Source organism: Pleurodeles waltl, chromosome 11 (genome assembly GCF_031143425.1).
Source record: "Pleurodeles waltl isolate 20211129_DDA chromosome 11, aPleWal1.hap1.20221129, whole genome shotgun sequence".
NCBI classification, from domain to species: domain Eukaryota; kingdom Metazoa; phylum Chordata; class Amphibia; order Caudata; family Salamandridae; genus Pleurodeles; species Pleurodeles waltl.
Genome location: NC_090450.1, coordinates 853,376,210 through 853,402,425, shown reverse-complemented (window position 1 = coordinate 853,402,425; position 26,216 = coordinate 853,376,210). Strand labels below are relative to the sequence as shown.

The following is a 26,216-nucleotide window of genomic DNA, read 5'->3' as shown; positions in this document are numbered from 1 at the left end:
GTATCTACTTCGAGACCGAAGAGGTGCTCTCCATCAAAAGGAACATTCAAGATGTGTTCTGGTTTAAGACCTAAGATGAAATGCCAGGCAGGTCTACGGAGCATGACAGACAAATTGATCCCCCTGGCAGTTGTGTCTACGCTGTCTGGTGCACAGCGGATGGTTTCATTAGAGATCCGCCTCCCCTTGGCCAGCAGATCTTCCTTTTTCTTCTTGTATGGGTCTGGAAGTTGCTGTAGGAGATCCTCCATCTCATCTCAGGTTGCCCTGTTGTAGCGTGAGAGGAGGCCTACCGATTTTGAGATCTTCCAATGGTTGGCATGGTCTGTAGCAACCCTTTTTCCTGCTGAGTTGATCTGCTTACTTTGTCAGTGGGTGGAGCATCCACTGTACTTTGTGAAGCAGCCTTTTTTCTCGTCATACTCACCACTAGTAAGTCAGCAGTTGGGTGTCCGTTAATGTAGAGAGAGTGGCAGGGTGAAGCTCTACACTTTCTCTCAATCTTCGGTCTTAGAACCCTGTATCTCACAGGCTCCTTACACATTTCTTTAGAGACCTTCCTCATAGAGCCAGTCATTGGCAAGTACTGCACAGTAGGTTCTGTTCTGGACAGTGTTTCCACCAGGAAATTGGTCTCCTCCTCTGTAGTGGTAATTTGTGGTGTTCTGCTGAACTTTGAATGATGCTGTGAAAAGACAAGGTGTCATCTGGTGGAGATGCTTTTGCAGGGATGGGCGGCTCTATGTCTGTGTCTGGAAGGATCACATCATAGTCATCCCATGGGTGTGGGCTATGTGATGTTTCACCTTGGTATTCTGAAGGATATGTGTCCTGATCACGTCCTCTATCTCTTGTGTGGGCAACCTTGACCTGTGGTCTGGTGACACTGGGAAGCTATGTGGCATGGGACTTTTGGCCCTGTGCTCTGTTGCCACCCTTTGTGGCAATGGTTGTTGAGCATCCAAATCTTTGCTTTGTTACTTGGGTGTTATTTTTGCACTCATCAGCATCTTGTCTGCGCTTTTACATGAGCTCATGGAACACCACGAAAACATTGCTGCCTTCTTCTGGAGGCATGGGTGTTTTTCTTGCTTTTGTCAGCTTCTCGGTCACCACTTTCATTGCCGAGGAAGTTCCGGTTTTGTTGTTGTCGAGGTTGAACTCTTCTTCAGCATCAAGGCATGGCCATGCTCTTTCCCCTTTATTGGTTTTGAGGATTGCTTCGGCTCTGTACATGCTACTAATACTAAGGATACCAGCCGCTGCTGCCGCTCTACATGTTTTTTCGGCACCAATACAGGGTACATGGGTTTTGTCACCGATATGTGTGCCGGAGTCTATGTTTTTTTTGGCACTGATGCAGACCTTGTGTCGGCTCCACGTTTCTCCCTTTGCCCTGATGCTCTCGTCCTATCTCAGTACCTAGGGTCTGTCTCGGTGTTGGGCAGAGCTTGAGGGCTGTGGCACACCTTAGCGAGTTGTGGGAGGCTTTGTGACTGTCTTTTTTAATATGGGGTGGGTCGAGTGTTCTCACAGAGTGTAGAGTAAGTTTCGTCCTGGGTCCTGACCCTGGTGGGGGAGCCTCGTGCAAGGTGGTTTGAAGCTGTACATCCACCTGCTCTCTCTCACTAGACTCGTTAGAGGCAAGACTAAGGGCTGGTGATTACATAGCCACTCTGTTCCGTGACGTCTTCTTTTTCTCCTCCTTTGTCCTCGATGTTTTCTAGTTGATGGTCTTCAGGGGAAAACTCTGCCTACACTGCCATTTCCTTGGTATGGGCCAGTCTGAAACTTCTTCTGTTCTGTAAGGCTTTCTTGTTTTTGAACAGGTTGCACGCTTCGCAGTCCTGTTCTCAGTGTTCCGGAGACAGGCAGAGGTTGCAGGCATCGATGAAAAAGCATCTCCTTTTTTACCTCCATTACCCAGAGACGAACATTCTCAATAGGTATTTCGAATGCGATGTGGTCGAAGTCGGGGTAGGTGGCAGATTAATGCATAACATGTGAATGCAGAAAAGATTCATGTTGCAAAACAATTGTATTGATGAAATCCTGAGCTATTCCCGTCATCTGCAGGAACCGCGTGGGTCGAATTTGTTCTGTGCGTCAAGGGCACTGAAGCTGTACAGAGCTCCGACGCAGTCCGCCTGACGCAATGGCAGAAAAAAACAATTTAACAAAGGAGCCATTGAACACGCGCATTACTTCGAGGAGACATATGATGCACGACGTTGATCATAAAAGACTTCTTCGAGAAAAACAACTTGCAGAGACCAGGCCCAACACTAGATGGTAGAAGTGTTCATAGCACGTGTACCTGCAGCCAAAACATGCTACTAATACTTTGGCCCAGATTCTGGTATGTGTCACGCAGCGCAGTGCAGCATCCAAAAAAGCTGTGCTGTGCTGTGTGACAAGGAGAGAGCAGGTCAACACCATATTCTCATGGAAATGGCACTCTCCTGTCCTCTCCCTTGCGCCGGCGCTGGTTTCAGCTGCTGTGTGTCACGCACACACCTTAGCGCCGAAGTGCTGGGGGGTGTGCGTGAGTCTAGCATAGGTTTTGTACAAGAAGGGTATCCTTCCTGTACAAAATACTATACCTAGACAAGTGCAAATGCTTTTCCCAATTTGTATGTGTGCTGTACAGTGCAGCACACATGCAAAGTCAGAAAGCCAGGGAGAAATGCAACTGCTTTTAAAAAAGGAATTAATTTTTGGTGCTTAACCCTTATTTCTGATCTTTCAGAATGGGGTGTAGTGTCAAAAAGCATGGGTGGTAGCATGGGTACTCCCATGAGCCACCTATGTAATGCCTGCTTGCCGCAAAGCAACATTTTGCCAAACAAACCAATGCAAATACCTATTTGCATTGGTATGTGAAAGCCAAAAAAGGTTTAGCGTTAAAAAAGCAACGCTAAACCAATGCTAAACATTTGAGAATCTGGGCCTTAGTTCATATCTCTCTTGTTTTTTGCCTGGGCATGCATGAGTAATACCACTAAAGGGTGAGATCTGATTCCACAGCTTTGCTGAGGAGTAATTGTCATGTTCAGATTGCCACGATCCCTTCCACCCAAGCAGGGTTAGGGGTGTAGGTGAGGAACTGTGATCTAGCCATGACTTTGGATGGCAGTTTTTGATGGTTTGGACTGACTCATCCTCCCATATTCTCAGTGTAAAGAAATGGCTCCCTGTTGCAGTTACCCCCCACTTTTTGCCTGATACTGATGCTGACTTGACTGAGAAGTGTGCTGGGACCCTGCTAACCAGGCCCCAGCACCAGTGTTCTTTCACCTAAAATGTACCATTGATCCCACAATTGGCACACCCTGGCATCCAGATAAGTCCCTTGTAACTGGTACCTCTGGTACCAAGGGCCCTGATGCCAGGGAAGGTCTCTAAGGGCTGCAGCATGTATTATGCCACCCTAGAGACCCCTCACTCAGCACAGACACACTGCTTACAAGCCTGTGTGTGCTAGTGAGAACAAAATGAGTAAGTCGACATGGCACTCCCCTCAGGGTGCCATGCCAGCCTCTCACTGCCTATGCAGTATAGGTAAGACACCCCTCTAGCAGGCCTTACAGCCCCAAGGCAGGGTGCACTATACCATAGGTGAGGGTACCAGTGCATGAGCACTGTACCCCTACAGTGTCTAAGCAAAACCTTAGACATTGTAAGTGCAGGGTAGCCATAAGAGTATATGGTCTGGGAGTCTGTTTTACACGAACTCCACAGCACCATAATGGCTACACTGAAAACTGGGAAGTTTGGTATCAAACTTCTCAGCACAATAAATGCACACTGATGCCAGTGTACATTTTATTGCAAAATACACCCCAGAGGGCACCTTAGAGGTGCCCCCTGAAACTTAACCGACTATCTGTGTAGGCTGACTAGTTCCAGCAGCCTGCCACACTAGAGACATGTTGCTGGCCCCATGGGGAGAGTGCCTTTGTCACTCTGAGGCCAGTAACAAAGCCTGCACTGGGTGGAGATGCTAACACCTCCCCCAGGCAGGAGCTGTAACACCTGGCGGTGAGCCTCAAAGGCTCACCCCTTTGTCACAGCACCGCAGGACACTCCAGCTAGTGGAGTTGCCCGCCCCCTCCGGCCCCGGCCCCCACTTTTGGCGGCAAGGCCGGAGAAAATAATGAGAATAACAAGGAGGAGTCACTGGCCAGTCAGGACAGCCCCTAAGGTGTCCTGAGCTGAGGTGACTCTAACTTTTAGAAATCCTTCATCTTGCAGATGGAGGATTCCCCCAATAGGGTTAGGATTGTGACCCCCACCCCTTGGGAGGAGGCACAAAGAGGGTGTACCCACCCTCAGGGCTAGTAGCCATTGGCTACTAACCCCCCAGACCTAAACACGCCCTTAAATTTAGTATTTAAGGGCTACCCTGAACCCTAGAAAATTAGATTCCTGCAACAACAAGAAGAAGGACTGCCTAGCTGAAAACCCCTGCAGAGGAAGACCAGAAGACAACTACTGCCTTGGCTCCAGAAACTCACCGGCCTGTCTCCTGCCTTCCAAAGAACTCTGCTCCAGCGACGCCTTCCAAAGGGACCAGCGACCTCTGAATCCTCTGAGGACTGCCCTGCTTCGACGACGACAAGAAACTCCCGAGGACAGCGGACCTGCTCCAAAAAGACTGCAACTTTGTTTCAAGAAGCAGCTTTAAAGAACCCTGCAACTCCCCGCAAGAAGCGTGAGACTTGCAACACTGCACCCGGCGACCCCGACTCGGCTGGTGGAGAACCAACACCTCAGGGAGGACCCCCGGACTACTCTACGACTGTGAGTACCAAAACCTGTCCCCCCTGAGCCCCCACAGCGCCGCCTGCAGAGGGAATCCCGAGGCTTCCCCTGACCGCGACTCTCTGAAACCTAAGTCCCGACGCCTGGAAAAGACCCTGCACCCGCAGTCCCCAGGACCTGAAGGACCGGACTTTCACTGCAGAAGTGACCCCCAGGAGTCCCTCTCCCTTGCCCAAGTGGAGGTTTCCCCGAGGAAGCCCCCCCTTGCCTGCCTGCAGCGCTGAAGAGATCCCTTGATCTCTCATTGACTTACATTGCGAACCCGACGCTTGTTCTAACACTGCACCCGGCCGCCCCCGCGCCGCTGAGGGTGAAATTTCTGTGTGGGCTTGTGTCCCCCCCGGTGCCCTACAAAACCCCCCTGGTCTGCCCTCCGAAGACGCGGGTACTTATCTGCAAGCAGACCGGAACCGGGGCACCCCCTTCTCTCCATTATAGCCTATGCGTTTTGGGCACCACTTTGAACTCTGCACCTGACCGGCCCTGAGCTGCTGGTGTGGTAACTTTGGGGTTGCTCTGAACCCCCAACGGTGGGCTACCTTGGACCAAGAACTGAACCCTGTAAGTGTCTTACTTACCTGGTAAAACTAACAAAAACTTACCTCCCCCAGGAACTGTGGAAATTGCACTAAGTGTCCACTTTTAAAGTAGCTATTTGTGAATAACTTGAAAAGTATACATGCAATTGAAATGATTCAAAGTTCCTAATGTACTTACCTGCAATACCTTTCAAACAAGATATTACATGTTAAATTTGAACCTGTGGTTCTTAAAATAAACTAAGAAAAGATATTTTTCTATAACAAAACCTATTGGCTGGATTTGTCTCTGAGTGTGTGTACCTCATTTATTGTCTATGTGTATGTACAACAAATGCTTAACACTACTCCTTGGATAAGCCTACTGCTCGACCACACTACCACAAAATAGAGCATTAGTATTATCTATTTTTACCACTATTTTACCTCTAAGGGGAACCCTTGGACTCTGTGCATGCTATTCCTTACTTTGAAATAGCACATACAGAGCCAACTTCCTACATTGGTGGATCAGCGGTGGGGTACAAGACTTTGCATTTGCTGGACTACTCAGCCAATACCTGATCACACGACAAATTCCAAAATTGTCATTAGAAATTGATTTTTGCAATTTGAAAAGTTTTCTAAATTCTTTAAAGTCCTGCTGGGGCCTTGTGTTAGTCCCTGTTAGCATTTCTTTTAGAGTTTAAAAGTTTGTTAAAAGTTTGAATTAGATTCTAGAACTAGTTTTAGTTTCTTAAAAAGTATTCCAACTTTTAGAAGCATAATGTCTAGTACAGATCTGAATGTGGTGGAACTCGACACCACACCTTACCTCCATCTTAAGATGATGGAGCTAAGGTCACTCTGTAAAATAAAGAAAATAACAATGGGCCCCAGACCTTCCAAACTACAGCTCCAGGAGCTGTTGGCAGAGTTTGCAAAGGCCAACCCCTCTGAGGATGGCAACACAGAGGATGAAGATAGTGACTTGGAGGAAAATTCCCCCCTACCAGTCCTATTTAGGGAGAGCAGGGCCTCTCAAGCCCTGACTCCACAAATAATAGTCAGAGATGCTGGTTCCCTCACAGGAGGGACCAACAACTCTGAAATCACTGAGGATAACTCCAGTGAAGAGGACATCCAGTTAGCCAGGATGGCCAAAAGATTGGCTTTGGAAAGACAGATCCTAGCCATAGAAAGGGAAAGAAAAGAGATGGGCCTAGGACCCATCAATGGTGGCAGCAACATAAATAGGGTCAGAGATTCTCCTGACATGTTGAAAATCCCTAAAGGGATTGTAACTAAATATGAAGATGGTGATGACATCACCAAATGGTTCACAGCTTTTGAGAGGGCTTGTGTAACCAGAAAAGTGAACAGATCTCACTGGGTGCTCTCCTTTGGGAAATGTTCACAGGAAAGTGTAGGGATAGACTCTCTAAAAAAGATGCAGAATCTTATGACCTCATGAAGGGTACCCTGATTGAGGGCTTTGGATTCTCCACTGAGGAGTATAGAATTAGATTCAGGGGGGCTCAAAAATCCTCGAGCCAGACCTGGGTTGATTATGTTGACTACTCAGTGAAAACACTGGATGGTTGGGTAACTGGAAATGAAGTGTATGACTATGTTGGGCTTTATAATTTGTTTATGAAAGAACACATTTTAAGTAACTGCTTCAATGAAAAGTTGCATCAGTATCTGGTAGACCTAGGTCCAATTTCTCCCCAAGAATTGGGAAAGAAGGCAGACCACTGGGTCAAGACTAGGGTAACCAAAACTTCCACTGGGGGTGACCAAAAGAAAGGGGTTACAAAGCCTCCCCAGGAGAAAGTGGGTGACACTAGAAACAAAGAAAAAGAGTCCCCTGTAGGCCCCCAAAAACCAGACCAGGTGGGTGGGCCCAGAGACACAACCCAAAACAAAGGTGGGTACCAGGGTAAGAGCTGGGATGCCACTAAGGCATGGTGCCATAACTGTAAACAGACAGGGCACCACACCAAGGACACTTCTTGTCCCAAAAACAAACCCCCTAGCAAAATCCCAGGGGTGACCAGTGTAGCCATTGGGGATGACTCCTCAGATGAGGAGGTCTTCATAGCCTTCAACTGGAAAAAGGGCCCAACAGGTGAGTTGGAGATTCCAGAGGGAAGTAGACACTTCCACCACCTACAGGTGAATGGAATCCCAGCCACTGCCCTGAGAGACACTTGTGCCAGTCACACTATTGTGCATGACAGGCTGGTGTTCTCAAACCAGTACATCCCAGGTGAGATGGCCAGAGTAAGAGTTAGCCCAGACAGGGTCACTAATAGGCCTGTGGCTTTTGTGCCCATAGAAGTGGGTGGAACTTTTAGTTGGGGAAGGGTGGTAGTCAGTACAGACCTCCCCCTTGATTGTCTCCTTGGAAATGACTACCCAGAGGTTAGTCAGAGCCTAAGAGAAGAACTGGTCCAGGGCCAGTCCTCTCCCAAGGATTCTGGAGTGCCTGCCTCTGCAGTACATGCAAGTAGGCCCCAGAAGAAAAAGAAAAGGAAACAGAGTAGGAAAGGTGGACAACCTTTAGCCAAGGTGCCAGCAAGCCAAGGAGATTCTGCTCCAGTAGGGGAGAACTCCAAAAGTGGCTCTGATAAAGTCCAACCTGACCCACAAGAAGTCCTGGCTAGTCAGGCAACTGTTAAGCCTGAGTGGGTGGCTCCTCAGCTAACAGAAGAAAGAGTGGGAGAAGGGTGTTTACTACAAGATGTGGTAACCCCCCACTCTAATACAGCAGACAGGCACCCTGAACCAAAAGAAGCCTGTAACTTAGCCCCTTCCCTTGTAGGTGAAGAGCTAAAGGTGTGGTTCTGGGCACTGACAGCTGTCAGTGGCCTCTGCTGGGTGTTAGCCTTTATGGCTGCACTATCCTTGGCATGGTGGTCTGACCCCATGCCAAATAACAAGTTAGGCCCCCTGACCCTGTTGGTCATGGTGGGGTTACTCCAGCTCTGGGTAACCTCTTTGGGTAAGCTAGGGGTGACCCTGGCTAAGATAAGATTAGCAGAGGTGGATACCTCTAACCCCAAAATAGAGAGAATGGGTGAAGACATAAAAAGCACAGACAAGAGGCAGTTCAGACTAGGTCCTATCACTGTGGAAGTGGGTCAGTTCCCCAGAGGGAATGACCTGAACAGGAGGATGTAAGGCAGAGTAGGCCCTGCAACAAACCAGCCTATTTCCTCTACTCTTCCTCGCCTGACAGACTAGGAAGACTCTCCCAGCTTTGGCTGAGTCTCCTGGCCTGTGGGCTGGGGGGGGCTTGTGTAAAGAAATGGCTCCCTGTTGCAGTTACCCCCCACTTTTTGCCTGATACTGATGCTGACTTGACTGAGAAGTGTGCTGGGACCCTGCTAACCAGGCCCCAGCACCAGTGTTCTTTCACCTAAAATGTACCATTGATCCCACAATTGGCACACCCTGGCATCCAGATAAGTCCCTTGTAACTGGTACCTCTGGTACCAAGGGCCCTGATGCCAGGGAAGGTCTCTAAGGGCTGCAGTATGTATTATGCCACCCTAGAGACCCCTCACTCAGCACAGACACACTGCTTACAAGCCTGTGTGTGCTAGTGAGAACAAAATGAGTAAGTCGACATGGCACTCCCCTCAGGGTGCCATGCCAGCCTCTCACTGCCTATGCAGTATAGGTAAGACACCCCTCTAGCAGGCCTTACAGCCCCAAGGCAGGGTGCACTATACCATAGGTGAGGGTACCAGTGCATGAGCACTGTACCCCTACAGTGTCTAAGCAAAACCTTAGACATTGTAAGTGCAGGGTAGCCATAAGAGTATATGGTCTGGGAGTCTGTTTTACATGAACTCCACAGCACCATAATGGCTACACTGAAAACTGGGAAGTTTGGTATCAAACTTCTCAGCACAATACATGCACACTGATGCCAGTGTACATTTTATTGCAAAATACACCCCAGAGGGCACCTTAGAGGTGCCCCCTGAAACTTAACCGACTATCTGTGTAGGCTGACTAGTTCCAGCAGCCTGCCACACTAGAGACATGTTGCTGGCCCCATGGGGAGAGTGCCTTTGTCACTCTGAGGCCAGTAACAAAGCCTGCACTGGGTGGAGATGCTAACACCTCCCCCAGGCAGGAGCTGTAACACCTGGCGGTGAGCCTCAAAGGCTCACCCCTTTGTCACAGCACCGCAGGACACTCCAGCTAGTGGAGTTGCCCGCCCCCTCCGGCCCGGCCCCCACTTTTGGCGGCAAGGCCGGAGAAAATAATGAGAATAACAAGGAGGAGTCACTGGCCAGTCAGGACAGCCCCTAAGGTGTCCTGAGCTGAGGTGACTCTAACTTTTAGAAATCCTCCATCTTGCAGATGGAGGATTCCCCCAATAGGGTTAGGATTGTGACCCCCTCCCCTTGGGAGGAGGCACAAAGAGGGTGTACCCACCCTCAGGGCTAGTAGCCATTGGCTACTAACCCCCCAGACCTAAACACGCCCTTAAATTTAGTATTTAAGGGCTACCCTGAACCCTAGAAAATTAGATTCCTGCAACAACAAGAAGAAGGACTGCCTAGCTGAAAACCCCTGCAGAGGAAGACCAGAAGACAACTACTGCCTTGGCTCCAGAAACTCACCGGCCTGTCTCCTGCCTTCCAAAGAACTCTGCTCCAGCGACGCCTTCCAAAGGGACCAGCGACCTCTGAATCCTCTGAGGACTGCCCTGCTTCGACGACGACAAGAAACTCCAGAGGACAGCGGACCTGCTCCAAAAAGACTGCAACTTTGTTTCAAGAAGCAGCTTTAAAGAACCCTGCAACTCCCCGCAAGAAGCGTGAGACTTGCAACACTGCACCCGGCGACCCCGACTCGGCTGGTGGAGAACCAACACCTCAGGGAGGACCCCCGGACTACTCTACGACTGTGAGTACCAAAACCTGTCCCCCCTGAGCCCCCACAGCGCCGCCTGCAGAGGGAATCCCGAGGCTTCCCCTGACCGCGACTCTCTGAAACCTAAGTCCCGACGCCTGGAAAAGACCCTGCACCCGCAGTCCCCAGGACCTGAAGGACCGGACTTTCACTGCAGAAGTGACCCCCAGGAGTCCCTCTCCCTTGCCCAAGTGGAGGTTTCCCCGAGGAAGCCCCCCCCTTGCCTGCCAGCAGCGCTGAAGAGATCCCTTGATCTCTCATTGACTTACATTGCGAACCCGACGCTTATTCTAACACTGCACCCGGCCGCCCCCGCGCCGCTGAGGGTGAAGTTTCTGTGTGGGCTTGTGTCCCCCCCGGTGCCCTACAAAACCCCCCTGGTCTGCCCTCCGAAGACGCGGGTACTTACCTGCAAGCAGACCGGAACCGGGGCACCCCCTTCTCTCCATTATAGCCTATGCGTTTTGGGCACCACTTTGAACTCTGCACCTGACCGGCCCTGAGCTGCTGGTGTGGTAACTTTGGGGTTGCTCTGAACCCCCAACGGTGGGCTACCTTGGACCAAGAACTGAACCCTGTAAGTGTCTTACTTACCTGGTAAAACTAACAAAAACTTACCTCCCCCAGGAACTGTGGAAATTGCACTGTGTCCACTTTTAAAGTAGCTATTTGTGAATAACTTGAAAAGTAAACATGCAATTGAAATGATTCAAAGTTCCTAATGTACTTACCTGCAATACCTTTCAAACAAGATATTACATGTTAAATTTGAACCTGTGGTTCTTAAAATAAACTAAGAAAAGATATTTTTCTATAACAAAACCTATTGGCTGGATTTGTCTCTGAGTGTGTGTACCTCATTTATTGTCTATGTGTATGTACTACAAATGCTTAACACTACTCCTTGGATAAGCCTACTGCTCGACCACACTACCACAAAATAGAGCATTAGTATTATCTATTTTTACCACTATTTTACCTCTAAGGGGAACCCTTGGACTCTGTGCATGCTATTCCTTACTTTGAAATAGCACATACAGAGCCAACTTCCTACAATGGTGAATCCAATTAATTTTCTTGCTAATTGCAGACACGCTGTTACACAACATTTACTTCAAAATGGGCTAGCTAATTGGGGTGGAGATGCAAATACAAATACTTTTCATCCATACACAGCGGCCAACGTACAAGGCCAATACAGACCATATCAACAACTAGAAATACCTTTAACATTTCCAGGAATATCAAAATTGTTTCCAAGGCGCCTTACCAGAAATTGTAGATAACGTTAGATTGATTCCCTCAGAAATGATGGGGCCACATGGCCAGTTCTAGCTGGCTACACAACATATTCAAACATACAAAATTTTGCAGTGGGCGGTCTGCGCCTTTACATATTAATCTACTTAGATTATACAGATCTTTAATGCAATTTGTTATGCATAACTCAACAAATGATCCAGCGAGGGCTGCTAAAGCTATCCAACCACAATTGACTGCTCCTGGAATGAACCCAGTAACAATTAATGCTATTCGGGGTAAAGTAATGACCAGATGGGAGGAAATTCTGTTCTGGATTGCTCAAAAACCAAATCAGCTTGAAGCAGTGTTTTCCCAAATGGGACACCAAGATAAAAATAGAGTTCTTACAATGTGCTTGCAACTTGTGATGGTACCCTCTATTGGCAACTGTGCCACATGGGCTACAGTCTTTGCTGCAATCTGTACCATAACTCAAAGTACACCATCTCTTGCTGTTTTACAAGATGTGTTAAAAGAGATACAAAATGAATACTGGGCTGCACCAGCCCTGGACTAGGGGATAAAACTAATTGGTAATGTTGCCACAGTCTCCTCAATTATTTTAGGAAGAATTAAATGGGAAACACCAGCACTAGTAGTCTCGCGCAGATTCCATTGATAGACCAGGAGCATGAGTTACCAAAAATCATTGCCGAAACCTATACATCTATAAGATAATTGAAGGGCCAGACCGAATAAGCCACAGCTTAAAGGTATTCCTGAAAAGCATAATACCAAGTAAGCACAAGAGTCTTCTAAAAAAAGCTGGGATAAACAAAGAACAAATAAAGAGAAAATAAATTCACAGGGAGAATCTCTGCAGACAGAGAGCTCTGAAAAACTCTTCCCCCACCCCCTTTCAAATGAATGTTCCAAAGGTTTTTAGTCAGGGACTCTCTTTTTCTACAACTATACCATTTTGCTCAGGGATATGATATCCTCTTTTGGATTAATTTCCCATCTTTATGAGAAGGCACCACAGACCTTCTTTTTTTTTGTCTTTTCTCAACATTCAACACCAGGCCTAATTGGTTCCCCTTACATCAGGAACCTCTGGCACTGGAAGACCCTATGATAATTTATGCTGAATTAGTTCAAAACAGACGACACAACATTATTTCTGTTTTAACCATTCTCAAAATAAACTATTTCAATAGTAGCAGTGATTGCAATTATCCACACATCCCTGGGTTATAGTGACTATTGTAGGTTAAATGATGTTCACATTACAACTGAGAAGCATGTACTGCTACTGAAACAACAGACTACACTTTTGCTACCCAAAATAATAATCAGAGTGATGGCATGGTCGTCACAACATAAAATTATAATATTTGTCTGGTGCACAGCAAGTATATTAGTGATGTTATTAAAGTAGCCCATGTGTAGGTTGGCATAAGCTGGTGAAAATCTAGCACCCATTGGTACACCCCAGATTTGTATATGCCATTTTGGTTATGGATGAAAACATTTGTGTCCAGCACTAGTTTGATCACGTCCAAATAATGTTAGTGTGTTTGTACAGAATGGCTTTTCTATGTGAGAAAAAATGTTTGGGTTGTTTTAAGTCCCTGAGGTATGGGTATGCGTGTGTAGAGGGAACAAACATATAAGGTGATTAGAGTCATGCCATCCGACCAGACCATGTCTATTATTTTTTCAGTAAGCCTCAACTGTTTTGTACATATTTGAAGGGAGATTTGTTATGAATGATTTTAAGAAGTGGTCAATGTATTGAAATATTTTATGTTGGAGAACCTATGCCTGAAATGTCAGGTCATCCAGGGGGAAACCTTGGGATCTGTTTTTTGTATTTGTGGTTGGACATAAATGAAATGATATATTGGAAATGTATGTTTGAGATATTTATATTCCAAATCGGTAATGAGGCAGTGATCCCACCATTGTTGTAAATGTGAGATAGTGTTGCTGGTAATTGTAGGAATTGGGCTTTTCTCCAAACTCTTGCAGGCTGATGAACCTCCTAGTTGTTTGTAAATCTCTGCTATGTAGTCTGCTCTGTCATGACCACTACATTTCTCCCTTTGTCCACCTGTTTGATGATGTCAGAAACATTTATCAGTGTGTCACAGGCTCTATGTATTTCTAACATATTGTACACCCTAACTGGATGGAACAAGAATAGACAATAGTGCTACATATAATAAATAGCCTTATCTTTATAATAAAATATAACACAACTTAGTTCGTATTGTTTGTGCACTATCAATAAGTCAACATACTTGCTATGGTCCAAACAAATATTATCATGACCAAAATACTAAAGACACCCATTTGGTTCACAACTAACCTCATTACTCATTCACCCTCCACTACAGACCTTGAATTCCGCCCATGCACTCTGATGAACCTTCCCTCCATTACTGCCTCTACAGCCTCCGCCACTCCCTTCCAACTTTTATATATCTGCAAGATACAATGCCACCTATATTCAGCCATATTCATGATTAAAATACCACTCCTGCTCATTGGACTCTTGCATTACAATTTCCTCTCTCCCCAGTGGACAGACCTCACCTTCTCCATCCACACCTTGCTTAACCTTTCTCAGCCCTTCCTCAAATATCATCATGCTGAAAGGTTCTTAAAGAAAATTGACACACTTAACACATTTCAAGCCAAGTGTTTTAAAAATAACCCATGACTTGGTACCTCTTTATTACACAGACTGTCTTGTGCCACACTCTCAATTCTTTCCTTCACTTCAAAGCTCAACACCACTTAGTTATCTTCAGCCTCACACCCTTACCATTCAGGTCTTTGGACTTCTAGATTGTCTGCACTAGAAATAACCAACCAGGTTGAAAGTCAATAATTTCTCTTCCAAGCGTCCACAAGACCCTGAAAAAAAACCTCCAGCGCTGAAACACTCAATGTGAAGTTCACCTATTCCACACACAGCTACTAAAATTAGACATGTCAACCAAAGAGCCTGAAAAGCCTTCACTTGCTCCTGAACATATGAAAAGTGATGTACTGTCCTATTGGCCAACTCTTGTGTCTGTCTTTCTCATCCATCATCCAGGCTAATGTTCTTATTAACAAAGTACCATTTAATTACTGGATACAGTATTTCTAGTAGAAACAAATCAAACAACTAAATGCATATAAATATATACACATGTGAATCTGTGCAAGACTTACACTGATAGTGTTTGGCTATCTTTCGATTGGTTTTGAGGTGTTATTAAAAATCAGCATCAACGAAACATAGCTGATTAGGAATGTAAAGCAATCAGTCTGCAGAGCAGTTGGTCAGACACTCTTTTACCTAGTGATAATCTGAAGAGGCTTAGAAAAATATAAACTACTGCAAGATGAGGCTCTTACCTGATGAACATGCATCTGGATTAAAGCGGATATCAAAAATGAAGTCACTAACAGACCCGATTTCCTGGCACACATCTCGGATAATGTCTACTCCCAATGCATCTGCTAGAAAAACACAAGAAAGAGTGTGTTAGTGATGGAAGATACAAACATTGAAAGGAAAAGCCCTCTCACATTCCTGAATTTTTAAACTGTAGTCCCAACAAGCATTTTCTTTTGTTATTTCAAGTGAGGGGAAAACACAAGTGCATATGACTGAATAGTCAGTTTTGATTTGTGGCTTAAGGGAATGGGGAATCTATAAATGCCAGCAAGAAGGCACTGGAAAAAACCCTTGAAATTAAATCCATTATTAATTGACTAATTTGACCTCTTTTAGGTGCACCAGAGATTAATCATGGTATACTCAGTGAATATGCCCTCCCCCTACACACATATATTAAATAAAATACTTGGATTTCTTTCTATTAATAACACAATAAACAGGAACAGATGTGCTACAAAAATGTGTTTATATAATTAGAAATGATATGTCACGTCAATGAGTCATAGATGTCACAAAGGCAGTGATAATGAAATATTCCTGTGTGGACAGGGTCAAAAGTTCCTGCTAAAAGCTGCTACTACTGTGTAAGTTTGATTTGTATTTGGAACATGGATATTTGACTGCAAAGACCTACCTGTTGTACGTTTTCTGCCATTGATCTTCTATTAGTGTATATATACTAGAGGTCTGGATTACATACAGTCACACTTTGTTAACCTGATGAAAATCTATTTTAAAGATCACTTTGCTGCAAAAAGACAATTTGACAAATTGCTAATCTAATGAAAAGCAAAGCGATGGACGAAGCAGGTGGGGGGGACAAAAAAGGTAATGAGATCTACTTATGGATTTGAAGGGAACAAAATTATACTTTAAACTTCTATAACAATGTCTCTAATGTCACAGATAGGATGTTATAGGCACCTGACAGTCTTTTTATAACAATAAACTTACAATAATCATCTTAATTATAGAACAATACATTTGAAGATTTGAGAAATGTCATCAGTAGATGAAGGTAAATATATATATATATTTTTTAGATGAGATTATATGATCCATCAACAAATACATACCTAATACAATAATACATTTCAATACATTCCATATAGCTACATTAGAACACAAGATAAAAGTAACAAAAATCTTAACAGTACGAATTTTTCTAGAATTTGCCAAGCGGACTCCTGAAATTTGGTGATCGCCAAGGCATAACAAGGGCTAAAGTCTGTTTTGGAAATCCTCAAAGCACTTCTATCATGTCTCACCCCTAAGAGTCCACAAAGGGGGCAATCAGCTTAGATCTTGGTTTGCAATATCCTCTACAGAAAATATCAAATGTTCCTCACTCTCTTATCAAATATTACTGACTGGGCACCTATTAGACTTACACACATTAGGTGTTCACTTTTCTTGAAAAACATCCAAGGGCAAGGTGCCCAGACTGAATTAGATATAATGTGCTCTAGTTCTAGTCGGTTTGATTCAAAAGGTTCCCACCATTCTCTAAAGATTGGATACCTGTGACACTTGCCCAGTTTCATGCCTTTTAGAATATTTTGCCCACTACGGGGCATGCCAGTGGGAGTCTTAGGCATAGCTTTCCATACCAGTTTTTTACAAAGACGACTCAGGCCAATTGCAAGATAGCTGGTCTCTGAATTATGTCTCATTAAGCAGCCCTGTAGCAGTCAAGCTGATCAATAACCCATATGTGGAGCCAAAATATTAAGGGCTTCAGATTCGCTATGTAAGAAATTGGTGTTAAAGCAAGATCTATATAAATCAGAATATTTGGGAGCTCTTTGGGACCTTCATAAGTGACTTAAGAAACATATTTTCACTCTTGAATGACAAATTAACTTTAGAGTAGCCCCATAATTCGGCTGCATATTATGCTGCATTGGCTGTTTAGCATGCAATAATAATATACGTCAGTGCAAGGGGAAAGTAGCCTAGACTTCCACGGTGTATAAACAGCTTAATGAAATCTCTCTGTGTCATAAATGTAAAACAAACGAGATTTATTAATAATTTCAAACGTTTTCTCCATTTGTATCTTGTGCTAACATATACTTCTAATAATAAATGATCGTATTATTCATAAGCAAAGGTAGGTGCTCCTAAAAAAACAGTGAAAGTGCTACGGTGCAAGTGAGTGACGGTGATATGTACAAGTAGTGCAGAGTATGGTTGTATAAAAATTATCGACTTTCTGTGGCTCCTACAAACCAGGAAGCCCTGGTATGTCACAAAATTTCTTTTATGCTTTTCTCATCCACACTTTTGAGATGTGTCGACGTTTCGACCCCTGATGCAGGTAAGTCAGGACGGGGTCATCATCAGGACAGGGATGATTGAAGTGGAAGCACCTATGTTCCAGTGAAGGGAAAAGGACCAGTAATGGCTGAGATCTAGAGGTTGTAGTCCCAAGAGGCTGTTAGTTAGTATCAGTCTGTTGGTTCCTGTTAATTGGGCAGGCCAAGTGTTGCTTCAATCCGACGTTGAGAAGATTAATCAGCAAGAAAAATCCACGGGCTAGGTATAGCCAGGGGGCGCCAAGGCGGTGGGCTTCAAATTATATTAGCCAGAACCATCCATTGGCTATGTATAGCCAGGGAGTGCCAGTGAGGTTCCAATTATTTGTAACTAGAAACACTCTCAACGCAGGCGGACGGCCGCATTTGTCGGCCAATGCCCAGTATTCTTAGCGTGCGGTCTTTTAAAAAAAGGTCATCAAGAACGCACTGGCTGTTTAGCCTGATATGTCCCTACTACAAGAGATACCGGATAATTAGATGAACTTTTAGCACGTTTATGCAGAGCTGGTGATGTATGATCCAAACTAAGCAGACTTTTGTTGTAGTTGGGGACTCCAATTATTTAAATCAGAGACTCAAATGTTCAAATAGGCAAATTCATGGGCCCTCTCTAGAGTGAAATCATTAGTTGGCACCTTTCTGTTGAAAGCACAAAGGGGAATTAAAACCATAAATTTGGATTTAGCAGCATGGATTTCCAACCCATGTCCAACACCCAACAAATTAAACTTTTTCAAGTGGTGCTATAAGTCCCAGAAGTGTTTTAGACAACAATAAAGTATTGTCTGTATATAAGAGATCAGGGACTTTATTAGCCAATTTGAGAATCATTTTTACAGTCTGACAAATATTTTACACACTAATTTATACAGGAAGAACGTTTCTGCAAGTATGCACCCTTGCCATACCCTTCTATTGATATTGATTGTTTCCAGTTCCTTCCCAGGGTGGTCCCCAACGGACTTGGCATAATTATTTGAATGGAGTTTAATTAACAATGATAGCAAACCAGAAGGTCTGTAATCCTTTCTACAGTTTTGATTGTGGCACAAGGTTGAACACTTCCAATTTACAAAGGCGATATAAAGGCAGACGAATTTATGACTACAGTTTTCCATTTAACAAGAAGAAAGGCCTGGTTTACTGTGCTCACACTTTGTCTGAAACCTGCTTGAAAGTGTGAAAGTATCTGGATATCCTCCCATATATTCAATTTATCCAGAACTTGCTTGCAAAATATTTTTTGCAAGTGTCAATTAAACTGATAGGATGATAATTCTCAGTGTTGGAATGCAAGTTTTTTTCTGTATGGGGATGATCTCAGTGCCCCACCCTGTGTCAGGTATTGTATGTCCTGATGATATGATGCTAGACAATTTACATGTAAGCAACCCATCTGATAAGTTTGGAATGAAATAATGTCTCCAAAGTTCCTGCCTAAACCGGGAGTATTACCTACTTTTTCAGGGTTTATTGCCTTCAGTGTAGCAATCATTGTAAATTGGATTGGGAGACAAGAATTGTGATTGTCTAACTTGAATGTTTTTCCAATTGAATGAGGTGGGGGGACTTGACCAAGTGTGCCTATAATGGTGAGTAAAGAGTGAGACCCATTCATGCAACTGGATATGGGATTCTGGTTTCATATGATGACACCTTTCACCATTGGCGACAATATGCTAGAAACCCCTATCATCCTTCTGCTTGAATGCATCCAAAAGATCATCTCAATATTTGTTTTCTCAAGGTTGCTTCACTCTCTTTTGGGTCTTTTTACAAGTGGCCCTTGCTTCTAATATTTCTGCTTGACCCTTGTTCTTGATAGCTAAGATTATGCTTCTTCAATGCTATGGTCTCAAAATTATACCATTCCTGCTTATTTAGGGCTGGGCTACAGGCCCTGACTTCTCTTGTGAAAAGTGATTTTAGATGCTGCAGAATTCTTCCATGAATTTATATTATTGCATATTATTGCACAATTGGTTCGTTCTGCAATGGCATAAAGGAAAAGCACTTCAATCAGAGTTTCCTAAATTTTGTGAATAATCTTACCTGAAGAGATAATATTGGCCCACTTTACATTTTTGCAATTATTATTAACAGCTATCTGATAAACAGTTTACTCCAACCACCAAATGTGTAATCAAATCTGTTAAAAATAACTGCTGCTCATCCTGGTCACTTTCAAAATTTAGGAGATATGACCATGTCCACATAAATATTAAAGCAGCTTAGACAAAGGCTCACATCAAGGAACACCAAAATCTGATCAACTCCACCTCGGAATATGGGTGCCCAAGCTCACAGACTTTTAACTTAATATCAAGATCAAATCAAATGAAGAGTCCAATGTCTTCTATATCACATTTGTCTAGGGGTACTTCAATACTGTATGACTTATGATCTTGAGGGCTGCTTAACCATGATTCTGTGGCAACAATTTCTTGGTTGTGGGAAGAACGTGAGCTGGCTGGGTGATTATTGTAATCATTATCTTCTTTAGAGGCCTGAAAGTGGGTTTGAAATTTGCACATCTCTGGCGTGCGCCTTGGGATTTTTGATCTTGATCACAGACAGCCCTTAACTGTCTTCTGTCAAAGGGCCTATCATCGACAATGCCAATACTTAAAATGGACTTTGGATCAGCCTTTTGCATATCATTGGTCAGCTTTCTTGTCAATCTCATTTGCTTGCATTTTATTTGATGGCTTTCTTTTCCCTTCTTATATTTGTGCTTCTCCTGGAGCATAGCTTCATTACCATTCTTCTTCTTTTAGAACGTTATTCAAGCTTACACATTTTCTTGCCTCGCCGTTCATGGGAGCTACTTTCCTCTTCACCCCATTATGCCCCGCACTTTACAAATTGCTTTCTCACCCTTCTGCATGTCTGTTATCTCCCTGCCCCTCCATGCCACCCGTTGCTGTTCGTTGGATGCTTTTACTTCCTTCCAGTCACATGGCTTTTCATTTAATATCACACCCTAGCTCCTCAATCAATCCCCATTCAAGTTTGCCGTCCTTTTTCCATTCTTACCTGCTCCCACCTCCCCTCTCCCTCTCCATGCTGGATGCCACAGGCAATGTCGCCTGCTTTTATAATGCAGCAACATTGGCAAAGATAATAACAGTGACTGGCCATGCTTAAAGTACAAAAGGCATTATTTTTATATTTTTAAATGATCCACTATGTATGTTGTGTGACTGTATAGCCCTATAAATTTTGCTTTGCCTATAGGAAACTGTATTTTTCATCATCATCGTCTTCAGTGCTTTGAGGAACATGAAAGACAGCACAAAGTGCAAAACTATGCATAGGGCATGCACTTAGCATTTCAGCATACTTGGGGCCCTGAGGCAGATTATAGCTGTACTGATTACATGTTCAGCACCATCCAAACTTGGATTCATCCAAATTGGCTAAGCTTACATGGAGGTAAAACAATATTCCTTCTTATTTCATCTGAAAATAAATACAGGAGGATTAAATATGAGTACAAGGCAAGTAGATCCGAGGTGAAACCATAAATCAATACCTTAGCTCAACTGATGATGATATTAGAAACAACTCTGAAATGTACCATGTTTGAAGATAGGTAAGTCAATTTGTTTTGTGAGCACCTCATTATTAATTATGGACAGTCGCGGCTCACTCCTATTTGAAGGGGCAGGCGGGTGCGGCACGCGGGGAAGGGGGACAGTTAATAAAGGAAAAAAATAACTCCTCCGTCGTCATTGCTCCTCTGTCCCTCATCACTCCAGCTGCAGGCACAGGCTCCCAATTTACCCTGCGGACAATCCTAACACTGCTCAGAACAGCGTCAGGATTGGCTGGGAGCAAACAGTTTTGCCGGGCTGGAGAGAGCCTACTGCGGATGTGTGTTTGGCCGTCCCGAGAGGGCCAGCCAAACACACATGCGCTCTGAGAGGAGTACACTCCCCTCCGTGGCTGTCATTCCCAATGCCCCACCCCTTTCACCACGAAGGGATAATAAACCTAGTTTTTTATCCCTTCATGTTGAAAGGGTTGCAGCTTCTAATGGAGGAGCCGCCTCCGATTGTGGACCATGCAATGCAAAATAGGTATGCAATTTTTATATTACCTCTAGACATACACAACTACCTTCGGCATCATGAGTGACATTGTCAAAGGTACATGTGTTCGGATACACAGATTGATCGGAAATTAATATTGTTACTTTAATTATGACTGTTTTTGAACTATAGGATCAAACAATTTTCGCAGGAAATTCATAATCTAAATATACATTTCATGTACATACCATCCTTATTCCCTTTATTTTCCTTTGATAATTTTTGTGATCTGTCCATCACAAGATTCATGAATTGTGTGTACCTGTCAAAATACACACGGATCTTTAAAAATGGATATTACACCAAAAATACATAAATATCTTTACAATTTAAGCTGATGATGGGTAATCAGTACATCAGCTATAAAACATAAATATATTTTTAACAAGATGAAAAGTTTTGAAAAATAGAGAAATATTATGCAAGCTTACAAAACTATATCTTCGTAAGCCCATACATACTTTTGATAGAAACATTTGATTTCAAGATTTAAAGAGTGCTTGATTAAGATGTTGTCTTGAAAGATAGCCATTTAAAATATGTATTGCTTTTAAGACAAAAAATAATTGATTTGCAACTCTTAACACAAAACTGGCAAAGACAGTAATATATGTGCTAACTGCGGAAACTTTTTCAGGAATTCTAGACGTCAGGGGTTACTGAAATTCAGCACTGACTACTGGACCCTCAGTGCAGACACCTCGAGCTGTCCAAGGCTTATGCAGGAATGTGGAATTGGATTAGAGATTCAGAACTCAAGAAACCACCCAACACAAGTTAATAATAGAATGGACTCCAACTAGTCTTCAGATCACAGCATCAGTTGCCCTCAGGTCATGACTCTGTTGATCTGCTAAACACAATAAATCAACCATTCACAAGCCCGTGCACAATGCTAGCCAGTGCATGGTGCATGACTGCGTGCTGCAGGTGGGGCCCCAAAGCCTGGGTCACCCACACCACAAGGGCTGCGTGGGCTAATGTTACGCCACAGGGGCAAAGTCATTGCTGAATATCCACCAACTCTTTGGTGTGACAAGTCCCTCACTTTCTCTACACTTGCTATTTCCCCCACATACATAACATCTCAGAGTGGATGGCCTCCTGCCATTGCCAGCATAGGATTTCATTCTACATTTTTACATTCTCAGATTGTGTTCTATCTCAAAAAGCCTCTTCTCACTCTATTCTTCTACATTCTTTTTATTTAATGACTCTGTCCTTACTTTTCATCCCTATCTCTATAAGTATAACCCATTAAGTCACAATACTGTCTGCCTTAGTGTCTATTATTGTACGTCTGCCAATTGCCCACACTTCATTTCATGGATCACATATCCCTATTACCTAATTTCCTTTAGCCTTTCTATTGATCCCCCAACCATTTTCATGAAATCAGAGCACCCATTAATGATCACATATAATTCCCATTAATTTAATAAACTACGAAAAAACATGGAATGGTCTCCTTGTGAGTACAAGATTAATCCCAATTACCAACAATAACCAATACCTACTGATTTTCCTTGGATTGTAGACTCAATGTAAAGTGCATCGATACCTCATTTAGGGTAGGAAGGACTATGTAATTGCAATTACAATACGATAATTAATTCACAAACAGCATAATACTGTACATAACTGGGTCAGAAACATCAACTACAAAATATAATTGGCATTTATAACCACCCTCATGTGACTGCAATGTTAAGTAATATAGGCTACTCCCATGGGACAACCTTTTAAAAAATGTCTCTTGTGCAAGAGTCCTCAATTAGTCTTGGGGCCCTCGGTTGTAAGTAGGGGGTTTAGTGAATCTGATTAGTGCATCCAGCAAGATTTGGGGCTGTCATTTACTGTTTTTCCCCTTCCGATGATATTGGTCCTCGCACCCCTCGCTTCTTGGGTTTCGTTAGAATGCACAGCACCTTTGGTCATCAGTCAGTTTGTAGGGCACACTGTGTCTGTTACTTCTGGGTGTTGCAGCTGGTCCATTTGTCCCATCTTTTTACTAATGTGGTAGGCAGAGGTTGTGTATTCCAGCAGTATAGTTCTAAGAATGGTTCTGGGCATTTATGCTCTTCTCCTTATTATCCACCGACTGGTCTTTGTCACAATGTGAGAGCACAACGGTGGGGTAGTACTGGGAGTTACTAGGAAGGAGACATCCAAAATAAAGACACAAAGGCAGCTGGGACTGCCTGACTTAACTACTTGTTAACCTCTGAAAGAAGAGGCACGGGGCAGGAGGGCTGGCCATTCCAGAGAACAATGGGCCAGGAAAAGTCACAGTGAGACTTCCTAGTTTCAAAGTGGTCAGAGTCTTCCCTCCTTAACTCTATACACTCTGACCCAATTCAAAGAATCCATGAAATGTTCTTGGGAAGTCCTGCAGCTCCAATTGCTATATGGGCTCTCCTTCCTACCCCCCCCCCAACTTGAATGTACTTGAATGGGGCAAATCCAAACTGGATCTCAGTGTGGCTATGGTCACCTGTCATACATCCTCTACCCATGCTAAACAATACATACATGCCAAATCCATGTCCAAGTCCTTTACAACCTGGCAAACTGACAGTATAATACTTGCTAAAGAGGGAGCATGTGGAGCGGGCATGTAGACCACAGAACCCAGCCCTGAGTCTCAATCCATGTCGCAAAGTACCTCCAGGACTTACACATATGCATCATCATCATGTGGTAAGACAGCGGTTAAACAGCTGCAAGATGGCTTGGGCCAATTTGAGGTACAGGCACATGCTCTCTAGTCATGCAGGAGATATTTCAGCATCTCAACATTAGTTTGTATATCAGTATAAAGTAGACAAAAATATTTTACGACATAAATATAATGCCGAAATATTGTTTTAAAAAGTATTATCCCATTAAATGTAGAACTTCGATGTAAGGAAATGCCTCCTTGGCATGGTTGCCCCCTGACTTTTTGCCTTTGCTGATGCTATGTTTACAATTGAAAGTGTGCTGAGGCCTGCTAACCAGGCCCCAGCACCAGTGTTCTTTCCCTAACCTGTACTTTTGTATCCACAATTGGCAGACCCTGGCATCCAGATAAGTCCCTTGTAACTGGTACTTCTAGTACCAAGGGCCCTGATGCCAAGGAAGGTCTCTAAGGGCTGCAGCATGTCTTATGCCACCCTGGAGACCTCTCACTCAGCACAGACACACTGCTTGCCAGCTTGTGTGTGCTAGTGAGGACAAAACGAGTAAGTCGACATGGCACTCCCCTCAGGGTGCCATGCCAGCCTCTCACTGCCTATGCAGTATAGGTAAGACACCCCTCTAGCAGGCCTTACAGCCCTAAGGCAGGGTGCACTATACCATAGGTGAGGGTACCAGTGCATGAGCATGGTACCCCTACAGTGTCTAAACAAAACCTTAGACATTGTAAGTGCAGGGTAGCCATAAGAGTATATGGTCTGGGAGTCTGTCAAACACGAACTCCACAGCACCATAATGGCTACACTGAAAACTGGGAAGTTTGGTATCAAACTTCTCAGCACAATAAATGCACACTGATGCCAGTGTACATTTTATTGTAAAATACACCACAGAGGGCACCTTAGAGGTGCCCCCTGAAACTTAACCGACTATCTGTGTAGGCTGACTAGTTCCAGCAGCCTGCCACACCAGAGACATGTTGCTGGCCCCATGGGGAGAGTGCCTTTGTCACTCTGAGGCCAGTAACAAAGCCTGCACTGGGTGGAGATGCTAACACCTCCCCCAGGCAGGAGCTGTGACACCTGGCGGTGAGCCTCAAAGGCTCACCCCTTTGTCACAGCCCAGCAGGGCACTCCAGCTTAGTGGAGTTGCCCGCCCCCTCCGGCCACGGCCCCCACTTTTGGCGGCAAGGCTGGAGGGAACAAAGAAAGCAACAAGGAGGAGTCACTGGCCAGTCAGGACAGCCCCTAAGGTGTCCTGAGCTGAAGTGACTCTAACTTTTAGAAATCCTCCATCTTGCAGATGGAGGATTCCCCCAATAGGGTTAGGATTGTGACCCCCTCCCCTTGGGAGGAGGCACAAAGAGGGTGTACCCACCCTCAGGGCTAGTAGCCATTGGCTACTAACCCCCCAGACCTAAACACGCCCTTAAATTTAGTATTTAAGGGCTACCCTGAACCCTAGAAAACTAGATTCCTGCAACTACAAGAAGAAGGACTGCCTAGCTGAAAAACCCCTGCAGAGGAAGACCAGAAGACGACAACTGCCTTGGCTCCAGAAACTCACCGGCCTGTCTCCTGCCTTCCAAAGATCCTGCTCCAGCGACGCCTTCCAAAGGGACCAGCGACCTCGACATCCTCTGAGGACTGCCCCTGCTTCGAAAAGACAAGAAACTCCTGAGGACAGCGGACCTGCTCCAAGAAAAGCTGCAACTTTGTTTCCAGCAGCTTTAAAGAACCCTGCAAGCTCCCCGCAAGAAGCGTGAGACTTGCAACACTGCACCCGGCGACCCGACTCGGCTGGTGGCGATCCAACACCTCAGGAGGGACCCCAGGACTACTCTAAGACTGTGAGTACAAAAACCTGTCCCCCCTGAGCCCCCACAGCGCCGCCTGCAGAGGGAATCCCGAGGCTTCCCCTGACCGCGACTCTTTGAATCCTAAGTCCCGACACCTGGGAGAGACCCTGCACCCGCAGCCCCCAGGACCTGAAGGACCGGACTTTCACTGGAGGAGTGACCCCCAGGAGTCCCTCTCCCTTGACCAAGTGGAGGTTTCCCCGAGGAACCCCCCCCTTGCCTGCCTGCAGCGCTGAAGAGATCCCTAGATCTCCCATTGACTTCCATTACAAACCCGACGCTGGTTTC

The 26,216-nt window shown here is 44.6% G+C and overlaps 1 protein-coding gene across 2 annotated transcripts in view; it reads right to left on the bottom strand.

Annotated features, from left to right (window-relative positions):
• LOC138266200 (clustered mitochondria protein homolog) overlaps nt 1–26,216 on the bottom strand; it is a 241,245-nt gene that overhangs the window by 96,936 nt on the left and 118,093 nt on the right. The window contains exons 11-12 of one of the 2 annotated variants that reach the window (XM_069214691.1): nt 21,580–21,653; nt 14,931–15,035 (exon numbers count right to left, since the gene is read on the bottom strand). In XM_069214691.1, the coding sequence (XP_069070792.1) occupies nt 14,931–15,035; nt 21,580–21,653 (179 nt within the window). The remainder of the gene's footprint in view (nt 1–14,930; nt 15,036–21,579; nt 21,654–26,216) is intronic. The other variant, XM_069214692.1, reaches the window with a different exon arrangement.